We start from the raw sequence: 14451 nt of genomic DNA on the forward strand, positions 1-14451 counted from the left end.
TCAAGCGCATTAAGGCGGCCATTAAGGGCGTCTTTGCGGGTGTCGGCTTACGTCGCCAGCCGGCTTCAAAGCCGACGACCTGACGGATTGCCTGTGGGAAGACGACACTCGCCAGCTGACTCTCCTTACATACCTGAATCGTTACGTGGGGTTTTTTTTTTGTACTCACCTGATTTTGCCTTTTTCCAAGTAAGTGTGCGCCTCAGGGCTCACAGCTAACACCACTTTTATTCTTCAAATTCCACAAATAAGTAAGTCCTAATGGTAATGCACTAATGACATTATTAAATTTCAACACAAAACCACGTATGAGACGATCATTCACAAAGTTGACTTTGAGAAAAAGTAGTGTGAAAACGTGTGTCAATGTGTGCATGTCGGCGCAAACAGCTTAATGGACGCAAGCAGATCTCTTAATGGAAAAATCCAGCTTGCTGCATCACGACATAATGCTGTTAGGATGTGGATTACAAGCTAAAGCCAAAAATCAGACCCAAAATAAACATGAAAGATTATTGTCAGCATTACTTTTTCCTGACCTCGCGCTGCCGCAGCACGTCTAGTCGGCACCTGAGTGTGTGAGCGCTTGGTGAGCTTTTATTTTGTTGTTGAGTGGTCGAAATCACCTTAAATCACCTTAAATGTAAAAGCAGGGGCTCAGCTAAATGAGGATGATGCTTTTCCGAAGTCATTAATGTGGAATGATGAATAAATAAATAAATAAAATAGATAAAAGGGCAGTTTTGGCGTTAAGTGGTCGCTAGACGCTGCTGCCAGAGCGCCATTTCAATGTGGAATTATCCCTTTAGATTGTTTGATTTGGGATCAAGTCGACCTAAATGCATTTGTGACTTGGCTTTTTGCTCCATCGGCTTGTTTTTTGTGTGCCTTTTATTTGCGTTTCTGTATCAGGTCCATTTGGACTGCTTTGCAAGTCCTGCCTCTTCTGAGAATCACAATGCCAATAAACCGCTCAGTTCACAACACTTCTTTAGACAACATTGGAAACACTTTACCGTTCCTGTCTGGGAGGCAAGACTGTTTTTAAATAACGTTTTTTTCCGCTTTTTTATTTAAATTAAATAATGTCCCATTATTATGGTTTCCAAGAGTTTATATCTTCTTTTTTTTTTTTTACATTGTGTCTTAGTATTTATAGTGGAACTGTTTAAGGGTTTTTTTTTTAGAGGCACAGTAGAAAATCATCTGGTAAAAACAATCAGGTTTCAGTTTAAACAAGATGACTTACCCAACACTTCACAGGATTAGCATCTATTAGTGCAGGGGTGTCAAACTCATTTTTTTTCGCGAGCCGGATCGTAGTCATAGTTTCTTTCGGAGGGCCATTATGACTGTCAACACAAATAAATGTATGAGCACCTCATATTATATACAGTAAAAGCTACAAAACAAACTGACAAATAACTCATTTTCAAATCAGAGGATTAAAAACTCGGCAAATATTAAAAAAAAAAAAAAAAGATATTAAAAGTGAAGACAATTTGCAATTCTAGTAATGACACTTTTGTCACATTTGTCACATTTGTCTTCGTGGGCCACATAAAATGATGTGGCGGGACGTATCTGGCCCCCGGGCCTTAAGTTTGACACCTGCGTATTAATGGATGGGATATTTGTCCAAAACTTGCACCAGTTACAGTCCTAACGCCGAATTTCCTTCCTGTTAGAACAATTGCGTCTTATAAAAGAAGAACTTGATTTGGTTTGTCGTGAAGCATTTGGGCTACACAGAAACCAAGGCATCGATTGTGTCGAAAGTGCTTTTCCCACGTTTTGCTGGGTGAAGAAGTTGTATTGTCATTCTTGACCTACATGGGCCATTTTAACCAAAGTGCGTCACACCTTTTTTTTCCTGAACACATCTCAGAACTGCTTTAATTATAGGACAAAAACACTGAGTTGCTTAATGGTTTGTAAACAAAGTAACCCATCCATAAATGTGCTCTTACCACATATCAAGCGGCGAACGCCTCGGCTGAAAGCAAACTGCTCTGAGCAGGTGCAGTAATTAGTGAACCATGTCCAAAAAAAAGCTGATTTTGTGGAAAAATATGTACTTTGGCCTGTTTTCACGTCTTTTTATGTACTTGTTTACATGACAAAAACAAATGCGACGTGTAACGTCAACGGAACATGTCCGAGATGTGACATAGTGTTGGCTCGTGAGTGAACGATGGGTTCAAAAGAACGATTCTTTTCAGTGAACGAGAGTGACTAAATCACTTCCTAAAGTGATTCGTTCTTTTTTCAGTTCATATGACTTCAACCAGTAGGTGTCGGTAATGCCCATTGAAGTTGGTGCCACCTCGCCGTAAAACAAAACGAAGAAGAAAATGACGTAACTTCCCGTTCATGAACGAGTCGTGAATTGCATTTCCCGTTCACCAAAAAACGAATCAGTGAGTGAGTGATTGGCATTTCTAGTTCATCGTGAGAACGGATCGGTGAGGGAACGAATCCTGACTTTCCCGTTCGCGGACGAGTCAATGGGTCAACTGCCTTCCTTCCCGTGCATCAACGGTTCAATCAGTGAACGTGTTGCGTCTCCCTCCTGGCGGGAACTATGTAAACCAGAATGTTGATTTACGATTTGCCAAGGAAAGAAAGAACCCACTCACTGAAACGCCACTTCTTTTATGCGCGTTTTCTCCAAGCTAACGGCTAACTTTATTGCATGGAGGGATGTGCCGTTATGCAACAATGGGGAGATTATGCTTCTCTTTGGGTAATCTTGATTTTACTACTTATAGTAGTTATTAAATAACGTATATGCATATATACGCCTAAATATTGTTATCCAATATATCTACTGCAATTTCACATTAGATTGCTGGTTTGAAATTTACTTTTATTTTTATTATTTTAATAAACATTACAACCTCTTAAAACTTGTCTGGTGTTTTATTTCTTCTTTTTATTTTTTTGGGCATGAAAACAATCTGTCATTTGGTTAACTGCTTTATATGACAATATGTATATTGATTGTGTTGTGTAATATCTGTTTCTGTCCACCAAAATAAAGAGCAAGTAGTCAAATACACATTGACACGTACAAAAAAAATGCATAAAGTTATTAGGTACACCTGAAAATGGTGGTGTACCTATAGGAGCGTCAGTGTGACGTCACAGATCAACCAGCCAATCAGGAGGTGGGGTATGAGGGCGGGTGTGGCACTTTTCACTTTCAGTTAAGCTTTGGCCCTGATTTTTCCCTAATGAACTGGCCTGTTATTAGGTACGTGTGAAAATAGCAGTGTACCTAATGGAGTGTCCAAGTGTCGTCACAGATCAAACAGCCAATCAGAGAGTGTGGGTGAGGGCGGGTGTGGCACTTTTCACTTAGGGGGGTCGACCTCCAGTCCTCGAGGGGCCGCGTTCCAATATGTTTTCCAAGTTCCCCTCGTTAAACACACCTGTGTAAAAAGATTTTGTTCATTTTCACGTTCTGCAGGAGCTAAAACTTTTCACACAGGTGCACTTAACGAGGGAATCTTGGAAAACATGTTGGAATGCGGCCCCGAGGACAAGAGCTTGACACCTGTGACCTTTGACCATGATATTTCCCTAATAAAGTTATTTCCCTAATAAAGTGGCCTGTTATTAGGTACACTGGAAAATGGCGGTGTACCTAATGGAGTGTCCAAGTGACGTCACAGATCAAACAGCCAATCAGCAGGTGGGGTTGAGGGCGGGTGTGGCCCATTTCACTTTCACTTAGGCTTTTTCCCTATTGAAGTGGCCTGTGATTAGGTACACCTAATGGACCCTACAATAAGTACACTACCCGAGGTAAAAAATAATTAATAAATAAATAAATCAGAAACTGTAGCGAACGATTCGGTGAATGATTCTTTCGAACAAATATTTTGAGTGAACCGAAAGATTCTGTTCACTTTAAACTGGAATGCACATCACTAGTACAAAATAGTGCAGACAACCATGGGTTGCCAGGTTCAAATAGCCGACTGGTTAAAAACACGGGTTAAAGTTTGGTAAGAACTTGGTTCGATCCCTAGTGTGAGAATGTACCTCCATGTGCTTTTATTGTGCAATTAACCCTTTATTCATTCTTTTTTTTTTTTTACCTCGTGTAGTGTACCTATTGAAGTGTCCATGAGGTGTACCTACACATATTGTCATAAAGCAGTTAACCAAATGTCTGATTTTCATGTTTTAATTGGCGAATATAAAAACAAGGAATAAAACAGCAGACAAGTTTGAACACAAATGTTTATTAAAAATAATATTAAAAGTAATAGTGTAGGTGTTGTATTATAAAAAGAAATGTGTGAATAACCGAGCCAATTATTATTACATATATGTTTTTTGTGTGTGTGTGTGTGTGTTAGTTGTACTTTAGTGACGTATATGTTGTTCCCACGGGATGTTGTAATATAGAGAGAAATGTGTGCGTTGCCGTTGTCGACATTACCGTGTGTATACTTGATTGTTTTTTGTCTAGTGTATTGCTTAGTTGTGTGTGTTATTGAAGTTAAAAAACAAAAAAAAAAGGGATCAGTGTGTGTGTGGGGACGATTCATTGAACAATTTGTTTGAACGAATCTTTTGAGTGAACTGATTTTAAAGATTCAGTTCACTTAAAAGAACTGGAATGCACATCACTAATGTGACATGCATGCTTTCAATGCACGACGAGAAACGCCCCCCCCCCCCCTCCTCTAATTTTGACCCCCGAGCCATTTTGATTAGACATTTCACAAAACACTTAGGAACAGTGTCGATCTTGGGTAAAATTCTAACATAAGCATCCACTCACCGAGCGCAAAGAAAGCAAGCCATCGTTTGGCGTGCCGAAGGTGCTCTTAGCACGTGTCAAGCGGCAGCACACTTCACATGGAGGTCTCGTCCTGCGCGAGCGCCAGATAAGCGTCTGGCCCATTAGCGGGGGTGCTCCCCCTTCAGACCCATTAGGTCCTGCGAGGACTTCAAACAGCAATTTGTTGTGCAAATAGGACGTTCAATTTGCGGCTGCCAAGTGAGAGTGCCGAAGAAAGGGAGCGCGAGAGAGTGGGAGAAAGACACGTCCCTCTCGCTCTAATTGAATTTTCAAAGGGACATTTTCCTCCATTTGTGTCGACCGGGTCGTGTGATGAATGGCCGAGAGCACAAAGAGGCCATGCGTGTTTATCCGTCTTCACCGCCATTGCTAAGATGGAGCCGGAAAAATGGCCGCCGTGCACGGACCACCTCTGCATATCGAATCGTAGAAAACACACTTTAACGTTGGCTACCTGGTTCCACTCATGGCCCGAGTGAACACGCGAGCGCTGGAATTTTGGTCCGAGCAAAATGGACAGCTGCCGATTTTGGGCTGGGATTGGTCAAACTTTGACCAAGGAGTTTGGCTGCACGTTTGTGTTCGTGAACAAAGTCATCTCAAAATACAATGAAACCGTCCATATTTTTTATTAATTAAATACACCATAGTGGAGCAAATGTCTCAGAAAATATCACAAATAAATTCATCTCTTGTCGGGCATTTAAATGTTGGGAGAATCTACACCACTGAATGACTGACAGGGAGCATAAAGTTCTTGTTTTTTCTAGGTGCGAGAGGGAAGAGAGTGGTGGGACAACAACATTAACATGCATGCTGTACATACAAATACACCAAATGTGTGTGTGTGGGGGGAGGGGGGGCATATTTTGACACACCAACTAACTGGGTGAGAAAAAAAAAAAAGAAATCACAATCCTGCAACAACATCAACATCAAAATGATATCATGTTGCTTCAATAGAAAACACGACGCTGTTGGAATTTAGGAAAAAGGTCCCACTCTCTTCCTGGAGAGTCTTTTTGTTTAGTTGTCCCGCCTCTTTAAGTGCAAGTATCCCGTCCAGGTTCGGTGAGAGTCCAGAAAACAGGTCCACAAAATGTCCGTGGGGAAAATGAGTGAGGGTGGGCTAAAATGAAGGCACACGTCCCTGCTTTCCCGCGTGGCGTCCGTTTAACACACCTGAAGAAAGGAGGAGTGGAGTCAGTCCAGTTTTTTTCTTTTTTTTTTTCCAGTTTGTTAGTTCCCACCAGCTGAATTTCTCCCTCCGACCAGTAGGGGAGGAGGAACATACTGGCGTGACAACGTGTGTGTTTATGTCCTACTTGTATGTGATTCAAGCAGCGTGGCCAATCTCCAGCACCACGCTTCACTTTGACATCAATAATGCAAGCACATTTCACTACAATGGATGCGGAGCGCATCAATAAGCAACGAGGCGCCGCTGTTTACCACGACTTAAACACACGTCCACAATTAAGCTCCGGAGCGCTTTCGATCCGCTGGCCCCTGAAAAGGCCGGCGCGTCGGCCAGGATTTAGAGGCGCGCAAGCGCAACCGCCGCCGCTCCAAAGCACTCAAGGTGAACCCGCAATGCAATTTCTCTTTCTGGCCGACGTGATTACATCTGCCGCGGGCGTAATGAGGAACCGGCGCGTCCTTCGCGTATGATTAGGCTTCTGTTTGGCTTTCAAACGGCAGAGTACGGATCACGCCATGCGGCCCCCGGGCTATGGATCTTAGCCTAGGTGAGTAGAGGGGGAAATCAAATAAATAATAACGGTAAAAGTCGCTCATTAACGAGTCATTCAGCCGCCACGGTACAGAAATTCGAGATATGACCTTGCGAGGGTTGAGTTATTAAGAGTTTCATGCTTTATAGCGAATCCTCAAGATTTTAATCAAACGTTGTGCTGCTGTTCAGTTTTGGGCATGGGTCCTTCAATCTTTTTGGTGTGTCCTCTTACGATAGACATGTCCACCGAGTTTGCTGTTGATTGAAGAAATCACCCGTGTTCATGCAAAATGGCAGCTTTAACTTGACAGCCTTCGGCCATCATTTATTCGCAAGGTTACTTGGAAGTGAAAAAGCGGACGGGCGGGTGCGAGGGTCTCACCTTCTGGTCCGGCAGTAGCGGGTTGGTCTGCAGTGAGCTCAAATGGCCGTTGATGAGCGCTGTGGGTCGGTCGTGCTCGCAGAACAGGCTGCCGTTGACGTAGTGGAAGCGGTCGCCCGGGACCAGCCGGTTCCGGCAGGTGGAGCATGTGAAACACTGGCGAGACCAAATTGAAAAAATATATCAAATTAAAACGGAGGTCTAGATGCCTTGGAGCAATAACAAAAAAAAAAAAAACAGGGCCACCTCTGACTAACGACCTTAAATTGGGGAGCCGCTAATGAGGCTCATGAGGGGTTTGCAGCTAAACGGGTCACCTTCACGCACCAGTTTCAACTTCCACGGCCACACAAACTCTTTGGACTATTAATAGATGACATCATTGGCACAGAAATGTCCAAACCTTTTTGTTAATAGACCTGCTAAAGGGTCCAGCTGTCGAGAACTGAAAACAAGTGTTTGAGACGCTAACTTTCTGTCGTTAGCATGCTAACCTTGAGATGGTAGACGTTGCCTTGCGCCCTCATGACCAGCTCGCTGGCGGGGATGGACTGACCGCACGCACTGCAAGCGCCGCTGTTGCCAAACAATCTGAGGGGGGAAAAAAGAGCTGCGGTTAGTCTCACTACTCGCAGTAGCGTCCGGAGCAACATATTAGGACTGCCGAATGTGTTCCAAATACAAATACATCCAATAAATACAAACTGCCCGTCCGAAAGCTGCCATTTCTCATCAGCGTGACGTTGTACCACAAAAATGTGTTGTTCCTCCGTCCAGGCAGCCATTAGGAGCGTCTCGAACGCTCCATCACTGCTGCATTTCCATTGGCGAGCTGTAGCTAGTTGGCTTGATATATCATGTGCACGGGTTAACCTTTTCAATCACGGTGTCAACACTTTAGATTTGCTTCTACTCATCTCTTTCGCCCCCCCCCATCCCCCCCCCCTCCCGATAATGAAATGCTTGGTGCGGCTTCCTTTCTATCTTCCTTCTGAGTCCACAATTTAGATTACTTCATCTCAGCGAGCAGCAAACTGAATGAAATTTCGATTTGAGCAGAAAGTAATTTACTGGGATCTGGAGCCATTTGTCATCATATCTCAGCGGGTGTTTGCTCTATCACGCCACTTTTCCTAAGCAATCAAATGAGAGCGTGGCATCTGACATGCTTGGACGAGAAGGGCGGGAAAAAAGAAAAAGGGGCTGAGGTGGGAGAAATGGGGGACAGAGGGGATCAGATTAACTTGTTTGGCGTAAACACCATAGAAAAGAGCTTTTTCCCCAATACGGACCCATTGAAGGGCTTTTTACGTGAAAGTAATGAGCTAAATCGAGGTTCCGCAACCCGTCCAAACAGGAGGGAAGAAAGCGGGGTGGCTGCTTGGGGGGAAGGGGGGGGGGGGGGGGGCGGGGATGTCTGCTTTCAATAAGACAGCAGCAAATTTAGTCTGGGAGTGATTTGGAAAGGCTCCATCAAAACTCAATTCCACAAACTAATTAACTGGAAGCTGAGGGTGACAACGGTGCCAGCTCGGCGCTTTCACTGGGACAAACGTGACGCAAACGTAGCGGGCCCAGCAGCCTCCCTGCCCTTACGCGATAAAAAAAATAAATAAACATGCTTCCTTTGAGCCACTCAGGTTCAAATTAAAAACAACAATACACTTTAAACAAGAAGATGGGGAATTAAGGAAGATAAATTGGACATCAAAAGGAGTCTTGGCGGCCTGCGCTCGTCCAAACAGGACACTCTGATTGATATTTGCAGAATAGGAATGAAGCAGATAAAGCAAGGCGTTCTATCCATCTCGATGTGTTACCATTTGCCTTGCTGACCGAAGATGACGTCACAGTGCTCAGGTTTGCCCGTGTGAGGTTCACGAGCAGAGACTTTCAATGAGCTACGATGGCATTTTCATACATCATCGTGCTCGAAAGGACTTGGAACATGTTGTTATTCCTCTCCACTGACAACAGGCAGGACAAATCTCCATCTTGACGCTGTTCTGATGCATCTTGAACCGGGCCCCTAAACTGTCGTGAGCGGGAAGCGGGCATTAGCATGTCTGGTGCCCAAGCGTCTTGTGTGCACAATTAAGCAGTCATCCATATTTGAAGTCGGGCTCTAATGGCCTCGAGTGCCACTGAACTCCAGCTCCCGGGTGACGTGCCACCGTCGGGATGCCATAATTAACGTGGAGGGAGCCTTTAATTGCGGCGTGGCATCTGTTTGCCCCCCCCCCCCCCTCGCCCCAGACCAGACCCCCCGCCCCCCGCACTAAAACATGATCTTGACTGATGTGAGGATTAAATTAAAAGAAGGAAACACGGCAAGCAGTCTGTCAACAGAGTGGCTGTCAGGTGAATGCTGGGCTCATTCAGTGCTGCCTTTGAGTGGGGTAAAATTACACACTCACTCACCCCCTCCCCTCACACGCAGTCCATTAAAAAGGCTTCTGCGCATCAGCGGCCAAAGCACCTTAAAAGCATGAGGCCATATTGAAACTGAAGCGCGGCTTTGCATAATGGCAGAAGGTGCATTAGAGTGTGTGTGTGTGTGTGGGGGGGGGGGGGGGGGTGATATCTGTGTGTGCGAGGGTAGGGGCCTAGGGGGGGCATGTTGCGCACGTGTATCAGGAGGACGGGTGACGTCGGCGGCCAAATTACACGCGGTTAAATCCGAGCAACAGATCGGGCCCCCACCGAGCGAGTGCGAGGCCCTCGGAATTAATTCCGTTATGACAAATCAAGATAAACGCTCCCGCTAAATTGCACGGCCATTTAATTAATTCCCCGAGATCCCGCGCTCGCCCGGCTCTAATAGTTCACGTCGTGCCGCCGCTGTCATGGCGCTCGGGCAGGCTTCAGAGTGATATTAAATAACCAACTATTAGATTTACCTCACACATTCCATTGGAAAAGTGCCATTTAATTACCTCGGCTTATTCAATTAAGTGGTGAGAGAGGGGAGGGGCGGGTGGTGCTGGGAGGTTCTCTTCCGAATCCTGGAGCAAATTAATTCCCTCAGAGACAGACGACGTCACCATTCCCCAAAAATGTAACTGCGATGGCTGTTGATGGGCTCAACACACTTGATTGCAAAACATGTTGCAATGAGCACAGAGGCCGGCCGGCGCTAATGTTAGCGTCCACCAAGGCTAGCTGGTCTCAGTAAGTGGCCGTGAGAGAAGAGCAATTATTCTCGCGTAATGGAACTTTCATTCAGGTCCAATGTGGCCACAGTTGGAAGTGGGGAAAACCTGTGCGTGCACCTGAAATTCAACATTACTCTCCCTTTTAAAATGAGGGAGAGAGGGCCACCCAAAAAAAAAAAAAAAATAAGCATCAATGGCCTTGGCAATAATCCGTCCTCACTATCTGCTTTTCTCTGCTGCTCCCTCTCAAAAGCCAATTTGCTTAATTAAATGTTTTGTTTGCCCGCGCGCCTCTCATTCATTTCGGACACGTCAGCGCGCGAGCGGATACAAGCCAGGGAGCAGATCTCATTAGATAAAACCCATCAGGACTAAAAGGAAATGGGGGGTGGGGGGAGTGGCGGCGGCTATAATTAAAGCATTTAATTGTGTAGACTCACTGTCAGATGCCGGCTTTATCTCCGCGGAGATCGCACACTTCCATCACATGCATTTAGCTTTGTTTCGGCTCGGCTACAAGTGGGAAGGTGCGTGTGTGTGTGGGGGGGGGAGGGGGGAGCCACCTCCCGCTTTGGCGTTAGCGTCCCATTAGGGATAGAGTGTCCCTCGACTCCCTCTTCATGCGATCAAGTTGTCTACAGGGCTTCGCCGCACCCCACGGATGTGAGCAAGCAGAAACTACATGGTAGAGCTTCATTCATACAAGAGAGCTGGTGCTGCTGTTTTGAGCAACAACTGCACACACGCGTCAACGCTTTCAACAAGTTGACAGAAATGCTAATGGTTGCTAACCTGATGAGAGATTATCTTCATTAATGTGCTCTGACTCGCATCCGTTGTCTGAGACCGTTTCCTGTGCTGCTGTTTTGGTTAGCGAGAGGCTCGGGGTGGCTTCAGCATTCAACTCTTTGCCGTCCTTATCTATGCAGCCGAATTTAATGTTAAGGCTTGCGTTGCCCCTGAAGACAAATTTGGTGTGCTGCCGCAAGCCCAAAAGCATTCAAATGCAAGTGCAAACATTATCGCTTGTGATACGTCTTGTCTCCGTGGAAGCAGATGAGTATCAGGACAAAACACTTTGTTGTCTCCCCCACTTGCAAGAATCATATCACTGTGATTTATTTATTGACTCTTTTAGCTCGGAGGGAATAAAGTTAACTTTGGGGAGCTTGCTGCTCACGCCTCACCACAAAGACAACGCGATGTTTAAACAAACTGAAGACGGTTTGTCTCAGTCATGACAGACACTTTTTTTGTCAGCCAATGAAAATGCTTGTTTAAAACAGGACGCAACTTTTGCACAAGAGCGACTTTCGGGCAAATTCAAGGCAACGTGATGCAGTGGATGCTGCTGTTCTGGTTAGCAATTGAACACAAGCACAGACCCAACCGCACATCAGAGCCAGAGTACGATGTCCAAGATGCTCCGAGTTCATCCGAGACACGTTTCGGCTCGTGACGTAACGCTACATACCGGATCTCTCGCTCAGCTTAATTTATTATTATTATTATATTTTTTTTTATACCTGATGTAGTCGTTCCGGCAGAGGATCATGCCGCTCTTGGTGTAGCACGACGTGCCGATCTCGCCCAGCTGCGCCTGGCAGCACGAGCACTTGAGGCAGCGACTATGCCAGTAGCCGTCCATGGCGTACAGGAGGAAGCGGTCGGCGATTTTGCCGCCGCAACCGGCGCAGCGCTTCCATGGCAGCGAGCCGGCTGACATCGGCGGAGGCGGTGGCTGCTGCTGCTGTTGGACGTTTCCTCCAGGGTTCACCATTGTTCCTGCGAGGGAAAGAAAAACATTCAGCACTACTGGTTGACACTTGATTTGATAGAATAAACATAGTGGTGAGATAAAATCACTGTCTAGTGGAACACTAAATGTCATCCATACTAACTGGAAACATCAACATAGATAACAATCTGGAACGACCCCATTTGAGTCCAAGAAGGACGATTTTGGAGAAGAAAAACAGATTGGCAGTGGACTGATCAGAACACCAACGACTTAACTTCACAGATCTTAAACACAGACGCACACAACATTGTGGGGCAACCACATGTAAGAGTCAGTTGGACAAATAAAGGAACTCTTTTGGAAAAATGAAGAGTTGTCAAGAAGCGAGACAGATTGAGGTGAGTTGTGTGTCACCTCAATCTGTATAATAAGCGGAAAATCTCTCCAGAACATAAACAAATCACAACATTGTAGAGCGACCATCAAAGTGTGGACAATCTCTATAAAATGCATATCCACAAAAGAAGGATCATCTTCTCACAAGCAACACTTATTCATTAGGTGCTGCTGTTTCTGTTATCAACGGGGCACAAGGATGAATGTGCACAACATTGCAACGGGAACCCATTAAAGATGCCGAAAGTCACCAGAAAGTCTAACGTCTACATTATTTTTGTCATCATCTCGTGCATCAAAAACACTTTCCTAAAAAGCACATGTCAGAACTTGGCACCCTTCACCACAAAATGACTGTTTTGTTTTAACCGCTACGGAAAAGTGAAGCGTTTGTTATTGCAAGGGAGGTCTGTCATTTCTGACCTTCTCCGACTTGACATCACATTACTCTTCCAAATATGACGTTCCTGCCATGCGTTCTCACGTCAAGCTGCCATTAAATGTCATTTAAAAGTGTAAGCAACAAATATTTTGTTAAAGGCAGGTAGGCTAATTATGGTGGAGGGTAGTATAGTGTTGCGGTGGTGGTGGGGGACCATTCACTAAGCCATTGGCGATGGCTTTTAGGGACAAAAGCAAGCAGACTACCTTTAGAGCTGATTGCATCTGAGGAAGAGGATGAGGGAGGCGACCTGAAAGTGACTCCCCGGGTAAACAACACGCAGCCATCGTCAAGTTTCACACAGCGGAGAGAGGGGGGGGGGGGGCGTAGTGGGGCTTTTAACTTTACTCAGGTAATTAATTACACGGCCGAGCAATTCCAGATAAGATCGCTTCGGAGTCAAACTCATCAGAAGAAGTGCGTCGTTATGTTCGGATTGAACGATAAACAACATGCTAGCAAACATCAGCTAGCATACTTTCAAATACAAAACGTGAACTTCGCCCCCACCCCGATTCAAAAAAAAAAAAAAAGGCTGTCAAGCACGTTTGGACGTTTTCTAACGTAACAAAAACAAAAGAAAACTCACCTGGTTTAAAGTGTTGTGAAGTTAACAAACTGGAAAATGGTCCCAAACTGTGCACGTAGGTTTATTTACACAGGCAAAAAAAAAAAAAAAAAGATTTTTAAAAAAGTTGAGTTTAAGTATTTCCTCCGTTTTACTGCCTCGGAGTTCGGTTGTGGAAGGAACACGCAGAGTCCATAGCGGAAGGAAGATCGGATCTCTGCCACATCGCCGTAAGGTCCTCACACCGAGTGGAGCGTGCCAGGTTGAGAAGCGCTGAGGATGTCGCTGCAGCGGCTGCTGCTGATGCTTCTCTCCAGTCCGAAGCTCCTGCGCCTCACGTTTTTCTGTCTCCGACAAGGAAACCAGCGCCTGTAGAAATGACCTCTGCCTGCGTGACGGAACAAGGCTTCACCCAATCGGGGCCAAGATAGTGGAAATGAGGGGTGGGTACTAGTGACAGTCAGCCAATCAGAGCGAGGGAGAGCGCGAACAGTGGGATGGATAGAGAGAAGAGAGCGAGTGCGAGAGCTCCAAAACCTCGCAAATAACTGCATCAGTTAATATTGACCATGCATGCTTGATTAATGTCCATATTAAAGTCCCATTTATTATCTTCTGCCTGGGATTACATGGTCCTTCTAACGATTCACAATGGAGACGTAAAGAATGCAGAGGTAACCTCGCGCCTGACTTTAATTACCTGATATTCCAGAAGGGTGTCGCGTACTAAGTCCTGGCACCCATCAACAAGTATACTTATTATTTACGTGTAGTAGCGCCCTCGTCTGGCACAAAGTGTAATTGTAGCAAGGCGCTCGGCTGTCATTTGTGACCTCATTCAAGACCCCTGGGGAGTTGGGTTTAAGCTGGTGTAGGTGTTGCTGTGCCGTGGGATGGGACCCTCAGAAAATTGATCATCTCCTTTCTCTTCTGAGATCTTTGAGTCCCGTGGTACTTTTTTCCCCCCCAAGCTGCACGACGAAACAGACAAAGGCCCCGCCAAACAATATGGCCTAGCCGGCCTCAGATGTTTGGATGCTCCCCGCAGGGCTGATCTCACCCGCGTGAAAAGAAACCGTGGTGCTTCGTAATGAAGACACTTGTCCTGCCGGGTGGGAGGAAGAAAGAAATAAAGAGAAAAAGAGAATTTATGGTGATGGTGCGCTTCACACTGGAGTTGACATGCTAACTAATGCTAACTTCAACAAAGTGA

General features: G+C 45.5%; 1 protein-coding gene across 1 annotated transcript; it reads right to left on the reverse strand.

The window, feature by feature from the left end:
* Nucleotides 1–5432: 5432 nt before the first annotated feature.
* On the reverse strand, nucleotides 5433–13649 carry lmo4b (LIM domain only 4b). Its single transcript, XM_061298174.1, has 5 exons — nucleotides 13260–13649; nucleotides 11618–11876; nucleotides 7431–7527; nucleotides 6937–7092; nucleotides 5433–6001 (listed from the first exon to the last, which is right to left on the reverse strand). Exons 2-5 carry the CDS (start codon nucleotides 11869–11871, stop codon nucleotides 5993–5995), a joined length of 516 nt encoding a protein of 171 aa, XP_061154158.1. The 5' UTR covers nucleotides 11872–11876; nucleotides 13260–13649; the 3' UTR covers nucleotides 5433–5992.
* Nucleotides 13650–14451: the final 802 nt, after the last annotated feature.

Source organism: Syngnathus typhle, linkage group LG14, assembly GCF_033458585.1.
Source record: "Syngnathus typhle isolate RoL2023-S1 ecotype Sweden linkage group LG14, RoL_Styp_1.0, whole genome shotgun sequence".
Classification (NCBI taxonomy): domain Eukaryota; kingdom Metazoa; phylum Chordata; class Actinopteri; order Syngnathiformes; family Syngnathidae; genus Syngnathus; species Syngnathus typhle.

Excerpts from the sequence above, each read along its gene's own strand:
- lmo4b (XM_061298174.1), bottom strand. The coding sequence starts at position 11,871 with ATGGTGAACCCTGGAGGAAACGTCCAACAGCAGCAGCAGCCACCGCCT. Across the intron at positions 7,528-11,617 it reads TGCCGGAACGACTACATCAG|ATTGTTTGGCAACAGCGGCG; the intron begins GTATAAAAAAAA and ends TTCCCCCCTCAG. Across the intron at positions 7,093-7,430 it reads GCAACGTCTACCATCTCAAG|TGTTTCACATGCTCCACCTG; the intron begins GTTAGCATGCTA and ends TGGTCTCGCCAG.